Source organism: Vombatus ursinus, unplaced genomic scaffold, assembly GCF_900497805.2.
Source record: "Vombatus ursinus unplaced genomic scaffold, bare-nosed wombat genome assembly UNPS02014801.1, whole genome shotgun sequence".
Classification (NCBI taxonomy): Eukaryota; Metazoa; Chordata; class Mammalia; order Diprotodontia; family Vombatidae; genus Vombatus; species Vombatus ursinus.
In genome coordinates, this window is record NW_020954579.1 from 14,198,456 (window position 1) to 14,212,755 (window position 14,300).

The window sequence follows — 14,300 nt, forward strand, 5'->3', positions numbered from 1 at the left end:
ATATGGTACTACACCACAAAATAGAATTAACAAGCTGTGTTATCCCCATCTGGATGTCTTTCCAGGACCTCAGATTCTAGGTACCCAAGACCAAACCTCCCACCCTTCTTTCCCAAACCTGACCTTCCTTCAAACTTATTATTGATGACATCACCATCTTCTCAGTTATCCAGACTAAAAACATTGAAGACATCTTTAATTCTTCCCCCCACTGCACCATCCATATTCATTTGGTTGCCAAAGCTTCTTTTTCCTCTACCATATTGTTCCCACCCATCCATCCTTGCTGTTCACAATGCCACAATTTTAATTCAGGCTTTTATTACCTCTTTTCTTGACTTTTGTAAGGTAACTTGTATCTTTGTGCTCCATTTGTACTGATGTAATTTTTTTAAATTAAATTAAAAATTCTCAATTGATATAAATCTGTTTCTCCCTCCCACCTACCTTCAATCCATTGAAACAAATATGCAGAGTCAGACAAAAAAAAGTTCCACATTGGCCCTGTCTAAAAAATAGGCATCTCATGTGTACCCTAAGTCCATCACCTCTTTCAGGAGGTAGATAGCATGTTTCATCATGAGTTCTCTAGAATCATGGTTGGTCATTGCATTGTTCAGTGTTCTTGAGTCTTTCAAAGTTGTTTGTTTTTGTTATTATATGAATTGTTCTCCTGGTTCTGCTCACATTACATCAGTTCATACAAATATTCCCAGGTTTCTCTGAAACCATCTCTTTCACCATTTCTTATAACATAATAGTACTTTATTCCATTCATATATCATACTTTGTTCAGTTTTTCCACAATGAATAGGCCCCACTTTACTTTCTAGTTCTTTTTTATTTTTTTATTTTTTTTATTTTAAGCAATTGGAGTTAAGTGACTTGCCCAGGGTCACGCAGCTAGTAAGTGTTAAGTGCCTGAGACTGGATTTGAACTCAGGTCCTCCTGACTCCAGGACCAGAGCTCTATTCACTGCACCACCTAGCTGCCCCATCTAGTTCTTTATAATTCCACAAAAAAGCCTTTACAAATATTTTTTATATCCATATATTGAGAGATCTGGACCCTGACATGTTGGGTGGACCTAATGTGAAGAATTTAGGAGAAGTCATAGATAGGAATAGAACAGTGGATGAGTTACTATCTGAACCACTGTAGCATAACCTATGTTGATAAAATTACCAACTCCTGGTGCTGAGGATAGACTCAGGGCCTTCCCTCAGTACACCTCTAGGACTGCACTACTGTTGCTCTGTAAGAAAGCTGGTGCCTCTACCCTTGGGTAAGGCTGAAGGTCAGGAGTAAATAGGTCTGTTCTCTAGTGGACAAGTTGGGCGGTTGACAAATTATCCTTTAGGGTCAGCCTAATTTATTTTGAGTGTTTTTGGAAGGGTTTCTGACCTAAAAATCTCCCCTTCGTGTCTGCCATTGATGCTTTAAAATTCCACTATTAAGGATTAATTTTTGAGTAAAACTTGTCTTCTATTCTTCATGGTTAGAGTGACTTATGTGCTACCTACAACTTTGTGCCACACAGCAGTGATAGATATATACACAATGCCCTCAGATTTTGTTAGAGGGGACCCCTTTGTAGCTAGTATATGTGAGTAGAGATAGAATAGAAAATTTACTTTCTTTCCCACCTCTTTAATTTCCCTGGTACTTATTCACATTAGATGATAGGATTGGGGCTAGAAAGCGAGAGAATTATATCAAATTCCATGGAGTATTAGGGTATAGCCCTATACACCATTGGCAACTTCCTCCTTCACTAAAGGCTGAAGGGGCAAAGGGTTGTGTCACTTGTCATATTGTTTGCAGTATTGTTAGAAAACCAAGGTTCTTCATATCTCTTTCGGGGGGCAGGGGAGAGGAAAGATGGAAACTTGAGAGGGTGAGGGAGGAAAAGATACTTCTTACCTTATTTGGATGACATGGTAGAGACCTACTTCTTTGACTATTCATTGTCTTCCAGGATTCTTTCTGTCTTTCCCAAAGAAACTAGAATGCTCTTTTCAAATCCATATCAAACTCTGTTGAGCCTTTGCCTCACTGTGGCACTGGGATTTTCCCAGAATTCATATGTTGAGTAAAAGGCAAACTCATCATACAGGGACAGCCTCTGCTTTTAAGAGACATCAGTAGACTTAGCCCTTCTCAGCAATGCAAGGATCTAAGACATCTCCAAAGGTCTTATGATGGAAAATGCTATCCACATCCAAAGAAAGAATTATGGAGTTTGAATGCAGATTGATGCATACTATTTGCTATTTTTTTTCTTGTGGTTCCTCCTATTGGTTATAATTCTTCCTTACAACATCACTAATGTGAAAATATGTTTAATAGGAATGTATATGTATAGCCTATATCAGATTGCATGCCATCTTGAGGAGGAAGGTGAGGAGGGAGGGGAAGAAAAATTTAAAACTCAAAAGCTTGTAGAAGTGATTATTGATAAATCAAAATAAATTAATAAAAAAGAGACATCATCAAGAACAGGTATGTCTGAAAAGAGACACGAGTCAGCTTTATGATAAGAGAGGGATGACAGGTAAACAACCTTGAGTGTTTCAACATTAAGGGACACAAAATATTAAGAGATTTAGAGGAAAGCTTCCTATGTCTTGGGTAGATCTTCTGTGAAAAATTTGTGGAAGGACATGGATAAATATTGCAAAGTATGAGAAGGCATAGATAAATAATTTGTGATAGGCATTGGTGATGGGAGTACACGTATCAGCACCATCAGGGACTATAGTACATCCCCAAAAACCAACTCCTTGTAGTTTTGAGAGGCAGTGTGATATAGTGGATAACACTCGGCATGGAATCAAGAGAACTTGGGTTCAAATTCTGGGCAAGTCACATAACCTGAGACTTAGTTTTCTCATCTGTAAAATGGTGATACCTCAGTTTTTGTGAAGCTCAAATGAGATGATGCATGTAAAGTGTTCCCGACACCAGCTTCCTTGCTGCTTCTCCTCTATCCTGCTCCATCTCCTGACTCCAGGCTTTCATTCATTCATTCGTTCATTCATTCATTCATTCACTCCCTTCCTTCCTTCTTCATAGAAATATTTATTTACACTATACAAACTTACTCCCCTAACAGGTAAGAGGCATATCCCTGTCCCTGCCCTTCCACCTTGCACCACCTCAGTCTCTGGGGAGGGAAAGCGGATTAGGTTCATAGCTTTTAGATCGTAGTCCCAACTCCTAAGTTCAAAACTCTCCCTTGAGTTCAAATCCCAGGCACCCCAGCTTCTCAGGGCTTCCATGTCAGACTGACTAGCTGCACTCATTCCTCCTGCAATCCTCATTCCAAGGTCATTATCATGGCTTGAACTTTTGGATCCTGTGGTGATCACCTCTAGGACCTGAAACTGAAGAGGACAAACAACACAGAACAGAAACAGAAACCCCCAGGGCCATTCCTCAGAACTGGGGTAAAAGAGGAGAGCAGAGGAAGGAAATACTTCCTTCCTTTCTTACCAATTCAAGTGTTGTCATTTATGCTGTGTATATATGAACTGTGCTTTTCACCCTCCTTTTCACCCACCCACATGTGGGCTGGGCTTTTTGCCAGTATAGACACTGCACTATAGCCCCAGGAGAGAGCTATACTGAAACATGCTATTGACCAGATGCCAAGTTCTCTACTTATAACCCTGTCTTCCCTAAGTAGAATTAAGAGATCCTACTTGTACTTTGAAAATGAAGTCATAGAGATAACCTGGGAGAGCTAGAAACATCTATCTGTAAAACAGATTTGAGCATCCTTGGCAGGGTTTGAACCACAAGTAGCAGCACATCAGTTCTCTTTGCCACCGCTAGCAGTTGTTCTCTTGATTTATCTGTGCCCCCAAAAGACTAGACGTACATTTGCTTCTTCTTTGCAGTTGCTAGTTAGTAGACCCCAGTGGTTGAGTACAAGAAAATCAGGTGGTTGTGTTAGATAACTAAGTCAATAATTCTACAGTCCTTGGGTCTTCCTGCCCAAATGTATGGCAGGAGGAAGAAAGATTTTATTGTGTGCTGTTATAAGAACACTTGTAGTTGAAGCTGGATGTGTTTATTTGAGTCAGAATAGTTCTAGAGCCTTAACTGTAGTTTTGCAGTTGCATGTGATCCATAGCCATTTAATCACAGAACAGGTTAAGGATACCCAAGTACCTTCAGAGCCTTCAGAAACTGAACAAAATTTTCCTCTGGTGATTTAAGTCATAGAACTAGTTGAACACCCTGTGTTCCTATCATACTTTTTCTTAGAATACCGCCTGTGGTCTGAACCTCCTGTAAGATCTCTGCAGTGATATGGGTGAGGCTTTCTGTTTATTTTCTCAGAAAGAGCAAAGGGTTTTGGTTTTCATAGACAGGCACTGGCAGGCCTTAGGTTAGCAGTGACTCAAATTTCACTAAGCCAACAGGGTTATCTTTGATACCTTTCCCTGCTCCTGGGTCTATAAGATGGGACTGATGAGAATGACCTGAGTGTCTCTCCAAAATGAAGGCACTGACCTGAAGGATTTGGTCCACAAGTCACTTAGTAGAGGATTTCATCTATTTTGTTCAGTAGTCTTCACATAAAGCCTGCCCTTATTATGAAGTTACCACTGAAGAACTCCAGAAACTGTATATAGTTTGTTTTGTGTAGCGTTTTTATAGCTTATTCACCTCCAGCCAGATGCATAGGAAGCAGAGAGGAGGCATCCTATCAATCTGCATACAATTGAGTATGAGAGATTGGGTCCTACCTTATAGAAGGCTTGTCCCTCTCTTTTCCTGGGTTCTTTGAACTGTCTGTGGGCATAATGGTCTATTTTGTAGAGGAATAAGAGAAGAGTAATGTTATTATTATTTTATCTATTTTATTAACCTAGATCTCTTAAGACATCTATGCTAGCACCAGAAAGAGAGTTTATATGGTTTTAACTCATCACCACCTATTCCTTTAATCGGTATACTTAGGACTGGTGAAATCATAATGTCTAAACTATAAAAATGAAAGCAGAAGAATCTATGAATGTGGGTTGAGGAAACATATTTATTAAATGTTGACTTTAGTGAGGGAATGACTATATAGTACTCCTTTTGGGCTAACTCCCCAGAAGAGGGTTACTGTTACTACTATGACAGTTTTTTGGGTATCCTGAGTAGCTATTCCTAAAACGATAGTTTATAAATCCCCACCAATGTGTTTCTAGTTAACAATCAGCCAGGAGATATTTACTGTGAGGGACACTTCACTTACTGTCTACTTTGTCACTAGGAGGAGGGAGCAGCTTTCAGGAACAAGGCAGCCAAGCAGCAGAGGATAGAGCTAGCTTGAGAGAGCTGGCCCTGGCAATCTAGAATAGAACTTTAGAGAGGAGCATAGTGTGGGAGTCTCACTGAGCACTTTTTTGAGCAGAGATGCTACATCCAAGGTGGACCTGGGGAAAGACTTAATGAAGGGAGAAAGGGCATTGGGTCCTTGCCAGTGTCCCAGTGGGGCAGTGCCACAATTTTAAGTCATCTAAGCTATATATGTGTTACCTTTAAATCTGCCTAACACTTTGATCCTTTGTGCTCACTATTTCTATAGGTGTTCTGTGTATTTGTAGAGGGTACACTCCAGGATTATGGGGGATATATTTTATAGTTGCTGTTCTTAACTATCCCATTTGGTAAAAGCCTTTGCTAAGAGCTCTCTCTTGAGTCTGCAGCTGGCTGCATTCTCTGCTACCAGTAGTCCTGTGTCTGGAAGCTGTGTCCTCCTTCTAATGATGGAATGGACAGTGAATGGAGAAATAGGTATTTCAATTCATTTTTCAGCCTTGGATAGCTCCATTTCTAGTTTAATGATCTTTGTCAAGGAGAACATTTGAGAAAAGTGGACAGGTTCAGTGAGAAGCAATAGGGCACTCAAGTAATGGTAATATGCTTAATTGGATGTAGAAAAGTAAAGAGTATTTGTCTCTGTCAAGAAATTGTATTCAACGTTGATTCATTTAGGCAAGATATCTATTTTATACAATGCATTATGCTAAGCACTGGGGAAGATATATTAAGTATGTATAAGACAAGATCCCTGCTGTTAGAGGTTTATAATCTGGTAATCTCCTTTATAGTCACGTAAGGAAAAGATCTTGCTCCTCCCCCTTCCCCCAAAAAACGGTGGCAGACAGGATCAGGGAATTTTGAGCAGATTCTCAGCTGAGAGCCTATTTTTATTTTGTTTTGGGGCCTGGAATGAAAAATCACCTCTCTGAAAGTATATTTAAATTTTACATAATTTTTCTAGTAGAAATTATCCATCATATTTATGCCCTTCCTGAGGAGCTGAGTAACTTGAGAGACCTTGTCTGGTACTTATCACTTAAGATCTTATCCTCAAAAAGGAAAAAGAAATCTGGCTTGGGGGAGGGGAAGGATCTTTAAATTATTTTCTTTTTTTGGACTTTTATCCTTGTTTAGAAACTCAGGGAACAATTGCACATAAATATTTCTTTTACAGCACACTCCCAGTTAAGTGTTAAAGTGGAGATTTGGAATGTGAATGTAAATGTCAATCACCCTCTGCTTCCCTCCCCCAAAAAGGATAATACGAAAGTTATTCATGTGACTTCAATGTATAATGTTTTTAGTGTGGTATTATGTTTTACCTGCTTAGTCATGTTTTGCTTAAACTAATATTATCATTATCTGAGAACATTATTATTATTATTATTATTATTTATAGTTAGAACATTGGGAAATTGAGAGGAATATCTCTTCTCAGGGATATTATTGTGAATTTAGATTTAGGATTAAAAGATTGTCATATAACCCACAAAGTCCAAAATCCAAGATAATTGAGAGTTCATTATCAGGGGTATCCATTAGGATTTTCTCTAGGGCCACTAATGAAATATAATAGATGCAAAAATTTTTTTACAAAATTTTATTATATTTGAATACTCTATAGTTTACCTCTCCCCTAAAAGGAGTAAAAGATGAATATAAAACATGTTCCCCAATATCAGTGGTTATGGAGGGAGTATGGTTCACTAAACTTAGGAATGCTAGTTAACACATGCACAGCTATGCATATTGACTTACTTCTGTGTTCAATTTTAAATAAATTTGTCATTTTTGCTTCACATTTTCCTTTCTTGTTTTTCCCCTATTATCAGTAATCCAGATCTCCAACAACAGAGGTAGAAGCCAGCAGAAGGTAGTTAAGGGAATGGTGAAAGGAGATGATGAAGATCACTGCAAACCTTTGCCTCCTCCAAAAATAACTGCTGGCCCACGTTTTTGAAAAATATAGCTTTTTTATGATCAGCTGAGGTCAAAACCTTTACTTCACTATTTGAAAGCCCCAGCTTTGTACACAGGATACAGTTCCCTTTATTTGCAGTTCTTAAATTCCTAAGGCACCATGTGGCATCTCTGAAGGAAAGGACATGCATGTCTGGCTCTCTGACATCTAAGGTCAAGTTGAAAAGCCTTTCGTGATTGACCTAGCTATAGTGTTTCACTAAGGCATTTGGAACTTCAGGAGACTGTTTTGATTAATTCTCCAAGTTTTGAACTAATGCACAGTGACCCAGATAAGCTTTGTAACCAAACTTTTCTCTCTTCTTTTGTCTTCAATCCAGTTTCCTTATGCAGCCCCACCTCCCCAAGAACCTGTGAAGACATTGAGAAGCCTAATCAACATCCGCAAAGATACTCTAAGGCTAGTAAAGTAAGTTCTAAGATAATGTGATAGGGTTGGAGATCTAAGTCATGAAATGGAGACTGATAGTTCACACAGAAGATTCAGAAAGATGCTTTTGCCCAGACCCAAAACATGATCTCTGTCTTCACAAGTATAGTCTGTCCCCAGTATAGACAGCAGCCATTTAGTATTGTGATCAGGTACCTTTGGACCCAAGGTTTTCAATATTTCGTTGTTATGAAGAACTTCACAAGGATTTATTAATAAATTAATACCCTCCTACACTCCTGAAAAAAAAAAGAGCTCAGTGTTATTCCATTTTATAGGTGAGAAAACTGAGTTAAGTGACTCGTTCATGGCTCTCACAGAGAGATGGAAATGAGAGCTTGAAGCCATAAGTCTTTAGTTTTTATTTTAATATATACATATGAGATTTACTTTTATTATATATGTTCTTCCTCTGAGAAAATCAGTATTCTATGTAGGCTATTAAAATCACCATCATCATTAATATTATTATTTAATTGCTTTCACTCTGATGTCCATGAGAGCATGATTGCTAAAGTGAAACTGCTCCCAGTGCATCTTGTATGCTATGGCTGGGCCACCACAGGGCCAGCTCTGCCTCACTCCTTCCTTGGGGATTATCATCTGGTGACGGCAAATACAAAATTATCACAACTGCCTGACTCTGAGAATGGGAACAGAATATTGGTCATCCTCATTATCATAAGGTAGATGTATTTCTTTTTATCTCTTTAAGGAAAATATTTTGCCCTTAAGCATATTGCCAGCTGTTTCTCTATCTTTAGATCTCTCTCAGTCCCATCCCTAGGGCCAACTCCGGGGATAAAGGAACCAAGGCCATGCTTCAGAACAAACTGCAGCAGGGCTTCCAAAGTACACAGGGGAGTTAGTTGCAGGAACAGGCTGAGCTGAGGTATATAATAAGGCCTCAGGAGCCTACCAGCTATCAGCTACTCAGTTTATAAAATGATAGAATCTCAGAGTTGGAAGGGACCTCAGAGATCACTTGGTCCAGCCCATTCTTGGGCAGCATTTTACCTCTATAGCATTTCTGACAAGTAGTCATCTAGCTTCTAAGTAAAGCCCTCCAGTAGTGGAGAACTCTACCTGCTGAAGCTCTCCCTTCCACCTTTGGGATAGCTCTAACTTGTAAGTTTTTCAAATCTATTCTCTCTGCCTAACATTCTAGGCCTTTAAAAAAGTACTCTAAGAAAACCATCCTGGTCCTCAACTAAATTTTCTCTTCTCCAGACTAAATATGCCTCGTTCTTTCAATTATTACATGGTTTTGAGTTCTCATCATCATCTTGGTTACTCTTCTCTATGCTTTTCAGTGCCCTTCCTAAAATGTGACACCCCTCAAATTTGAAGAAGAAAGGACTTATCTGTACTAAATTGTTCAGAGTTGTTCTATTGGTAAAAACAAAACATTGGAAGCAACACACACATGCATGCACACAAAAACATATATATATATATATTTAGCAATTAGAGGGTGACTGAGTACATCATGATATGTTTTTCTTCTTTTTAGTATTTTTTCCCCAATTATATGTAAAAACAATTTCCAAATTCCTTCCCTCCCTCCCCACCCCCCTCATTGAGAAGGCAAGCAGTTAGATATAAGTTATACATATGTAGTTGTGCAAAACAGCTTTCCATGTTAGTCATGTTGTAAAAGAAAACATAGACCAAAATAAAAACCCAGGAAAAATAAAGAAAGCTAAAAAAGTATACTTCAGACTGTATTTAGACTCCATCCATTCAGTCTCTGGGAATGGATAGCATTTTTTATCATAAGTCTTTCAGAGTTGTTTTGGAACATTGTATTGATCAGAATAGCTAAGTCATTCACAGCTGACCATCTTACAATATTGCTGTTACTGTGTACAATGCTCTTCTCATTTCATTTTGCATCAGTTCATGTAAGTCTTTACAGGTTTTTCTGAGAGCATTTAGCTCATCATTTCTTATATCAAAATAGTATTCCATCACAATCATATACCTCAACTTGTTCAGCCATTCCCCAATTAATGGGTATCCTCTCAATTTCCAATTCTTTGTCACAAGAAAAGAGCTGCTATAAGTATTTTTGTACATATAGGTCCTTTTCTTTTTTATGTTTTATCTTTTTTAGGATACAGATCTAATAGTGGTATTTCTAGGTCAATACATCATGACATATTTTGTTGTTGTTGTTACTGTGAACTTGACAAACATCAATAAATGTGAATATTTCCTTATAAAATGAAGAACAGAAAAAGTGGAATATATATAATACCATGAAAAGGTATATATTAAATTTAACTTGGTGTTTTCAACACTGCTATGATTGTATCTGTCCCCTTCTGCTCTTTGTTCTGTATTTTTAATGTCATTGATGCTGTTTTCTTTTTCTTTTTTAGTCACGATCATTACATCCCAACTCTTCTTTTAACTCTTCTCCCTCCCCCAAGGGTCCTCTCTTATAACAAATAAGTACAGTCAAACACAATGAATCCACACACTGGTCACTGAAAACTGAAAATCCATACACTGAAAATGCATGCTTCATTCTGCCCCTCTAGCTCAACACCTCTCTACCAAGAGTCAGGAAGCTGGAATCATCACCAGTCATCTAGAATTATGAGTGGTCATTGCATTGATCAAAGTTCCAAAGTCTTTCACAGTTGTTTTCCTTTATAATGTTGAGTCATATATCTTGTTTTTCTGGTTTTGCTAAATTGACTCTGTATCAGTTCGTACATAAGTCTTTCCAGGTTTCTCTGTAACTGTCCCTTTTGTCGTTTCTTAAAGCACAATAATATTCCCTCACATTCACATATTATAATTTGTTCAACTATTCCTTAACTGATGGGTATTTGCTTTGCTTCCAGTTTTTTTTGCTGCAATAAAAAAGTATTATTATACGGCAGCTAGGTGGTGCAGTGGATAGAGCATGAGCCCTGGAGTCAGGAGGACCTGAGTTCAAATTCAGCCTCAGACACATAATACTTCCTAGCTGTGTGACTCTAGGCAAGTCACATAATCCCAGTTGCCTCACTTAAAAAAAAAGTATTATTATAAATATTTCTGTACACGTGAGTTCTTTCCCTTTTGGTCTCTTTGGGGTATATTCGTAGTAGTGATGCTTCTGGGTCAAAGGTCTTGCACAATTTAGTTACTTTAGGGGAATAATTACAAACAGCTTTCCAGAATGGTAGGATTAATTCTCAGCTCCACCAACAATACATTAATGTCTCTGTCCTCCCATATTTTCTCCAACAAATTTTACTTTCCTTTCTTCCATCATCTTTGCCAACATGTTAGGTATGAGGTGGAACTTTCAGGTTGTTTTAATTTGCATTTTTTAAATTAATGATTTGGAGAATTTTTTCATGTGTTCTTTGATAACTTTGATAGTTTTTGATAGTCTCTTGAGAACTGCCTTTGACTATTTGTCTACTTGGGAATGGTTCTTGTTCCAATATACTTGCACCAATCCTTTATATATCTTGGACAGGGATAGGGATTGAACCTGTGATTTCACTGGTATAGGGAACTCCTGGGTGAAGAAACTCTCTAACAAGGCAGGTCTGCACCTTCTCTGTATGTAGTCTTAGAGTTGTCTAATATCTTGGTAGCTTACATATCAGAACTTGTAAAGAAAAATTTACTGTGAAGTTTTTTCCAAGTTTACTATTTCCCTTCTAATTATCACTGCATTGATTTTATTTGTGCACTTTAAAATTTTTTAATCAAAATGTTCCATTTTATCATCTCTGATCTTTATTCATTGTTTGGCCAAACATATAACTTTCCCTATCAGTAGTTATGAATGTGTCTGTTTTTCTGCCCCTCTATTTCACTTATGATATGTCCTTTAATAATTAAGTAATGTATCCATTTGGAGTTTATTGTGATACGTGGCATGAGATGTTGACCTAAGCCTAATTTCTGCCGTATTGCTTTCTAGTTTTCCCAGCAGTTTTTGATAAATACTGAGTGCTTACCCTAGTAGTTTCAGTCCTTGGATTTAATAAACACCATACTCAGTTGCCTCTGGGTCTTAAACTAATCTGTCCAGTGTTTACATTTTCTATTTGTTTTAACCAATACCATTATTGTTTTGAGGATAACTGCTTTGTAATAAAGTTAAAGATTTGGTAAGGCTAAGCCCCTCCCTTCCAACATTTATCAATTATGTCCTTTGAGATTCTTGATCTTTTTTTCTTCCAAACAAATTTCATTATTATTTTTTTCTAGTTCTACAAAGTAGTCTGCTTAGTATGGCACTAAATCTGCAAGTTAATTTAGGTAGTACTCTTATTTTTATTATATTGGCATAGCCTAAACATGAATAATTAATATCTTTTCAATTATTTACATCTGTCTTTATTTCTGGAGTGTTTTGTAGTTGTGTTCATGTAATTCCTATGTGTGTATTGGTAGGGGGTCTCCCAGATATTTTATACATTCTGTAATTATTTTGGAAGGAATTTTTTTCTTCCTATCTGTTCCTGCTGAGTTTTGTTGGTAATATACAGAAAGGCTGATGATTTCTATATGTTTACTTTACATTATGCTACTTTACTGAAGTTATTGCTTCATTTAATTTTAGTTGAATGTTTAGAATTCACTAAGTAAACCTATTCTTATTCCCTCAGTTTCTTTATTTTATTGCTATAACAAGCATTTCTTTTTTTAAAAAGATAAATCTATTAGGGGCCTCTAGGTGGTGCAGTAGATAGAGCACCAGCCCTGGAGTCAAGAGGACCTGAGTTCAAATGGGGCCTCAGACACTTGAACTTACTAGCTGTGTGACCCTGGGCAAGTCACTTAACCCCATTGCCTAACCAAAAAAAAAAAAAAAAACAAACCCAATACAACTACTAGGCATATAATCCCCTAAAAATGAAAGAACCCATAAGTACACAAATGCTGATAGCATAGCAGACTTTTTGTTGTGGCAAAGCATTGGAAACAAACCAAGTGACCAATGATTGGGAAATAGATGAATACATTATTGATTATGAATGTAATGGCATATTATTGTGCTGTAAGAAATGACAAAAAGTACAGTTTAAGAAAAACCTAGAAAGATTGTATGAACTAATGCAAAGTGAAATGAATAGAGAAAGGAAAGAAAGGAATAAGCATTTATAGGGCTAATTCTATATATAGTTCCAAGCACTGTGCTAAGCACTTTGCAAATATCATCTTGTTTGATTCTGACAACAACCCTGTGAGGTAGGTACTATTATTATCCTCATTTTACAGTTGAGGAAACTGAGGCAAACAGAGGTTAGGTGACTTGCCCAAGGTCACACAGCTAGTGGGGATCTGAAGCTGAATTTGAACCCAGGTCTTCCTGACTTCAGGCCCAGGTTTCATTCACTGCACTACCTTGCTGCCTCAGAGTCGAGGCTCAGGAGATTGTTGTTGTTGCTGTTGTTGAGTTGTTTCTGTCATGTCTGACTCTTTTTTTTTTTTTAGACAATTGGGGTTAAGTGACTTGCTGAGGGTCACACAGCTAGTGATTGTCAAGTGTTTGGTCTGAGGCTGTATTTGAACTCAGGTCCTCCTGACTTCAGGGCCGGTGCTCTATCCACTGCGCCACCTAGTTGTTCCCATGTCTGACTCTTTGTGACCCCATTTGGGGTTTTCTTGGCAGAGATTTTGGAATGGTTCCTTTTCCAGATCATTTTACGGATGAGGAACTAAGGTAGTTAAGTGACTTATCCAGTATCACACAGCTAGTAAATTGAACCCAGATTTGAACTCACTAGGATGTGTCTTCCTGATTCCAAACCCAGTGCTTTATCTACTGTGCTACCTAGCTGCATAATCAGGAAAACTTCATTTAATGACAACATTGTAAAGGATAAGACCTTTGAAAAACTTAAGAACTCTGATCAGTACGTTGGCCAGTCATGACTTCAAAAGTTGTTGAAGTGTGCTTCTAGCTGTCTGGTGGAGAGGTGCTAGAGTAGATAGTAGGTTCATAATGAAACATACATTTTCAAATGAGAGAGATTAATTCTTTTTTGCTGCAAAGATGTGCTTTATTGGGAAGGGGTAGGAAGAAGTTGTACAGAAGAGTGGAGAGGTAGTAATAGTGATGTTAAAAAAAGGGAGAAAAGAAAGTCAATGAAACATTTACAAAATATACAGAAGAGATTGGAAATGCAGACAAGAAAGAGATGTTGAAATTTAATATATCTTTTTTAAAAAAACCTGTAATGGATTCAAGATTTCATATATAATCCTCTTTATAGTCTTCTTTGAATGTGGAAATGCTCATGTTTGATGATGATTTTCTAACTTAAGATCTAGTCTTTTGCTGATATTTTATTCATTATTTTTGCATCTATATTCATTAAAAATAGAGTTCTATTATTTTCTTTCTCTGCTTTATCTCTTCCTGGTTAGGTTTCAAGATGATATTTGTCTTATAAAAGTATTTTGGTAGGATCTCTTCTCTCCCTATTTTTGCATATAATTTTAAAAATATTGGAATTGATTGTTCTTTTTGTTCAACCAGAAAACTCTGGGTTTGGACATTTTTAATTTGGGATTTCTTTCAGGAGAGTGTCAGTGGATTCT

At 37.4% G+C, this 14,300-nt stretch overlaps 1 protein-coding gene across 2 annotated transcripts in view; it reads left to right on the plus strand.

Moving 5' to 3' along the window:
* RNF157 (ring finger protein 157) overlaps positions 1-14,300 on the plus strand; it is a 129,231-nt gene that overhangs the window by 85,905 nt on the left and 29,026 nt on the right. For both annotated transcript variants that reach the window (XM_027873330.1, XM_027873331.1), the window contains exon 3: positions 7,627-7,715. In XM_027873330.1, the coding sequence (XP_027729131.1) occupies positions 7,627-7,715 (89 nt within the window). The remainder of the gene's footprint in view (positions 1-7,626; positions 7,716-14,300) is intronic.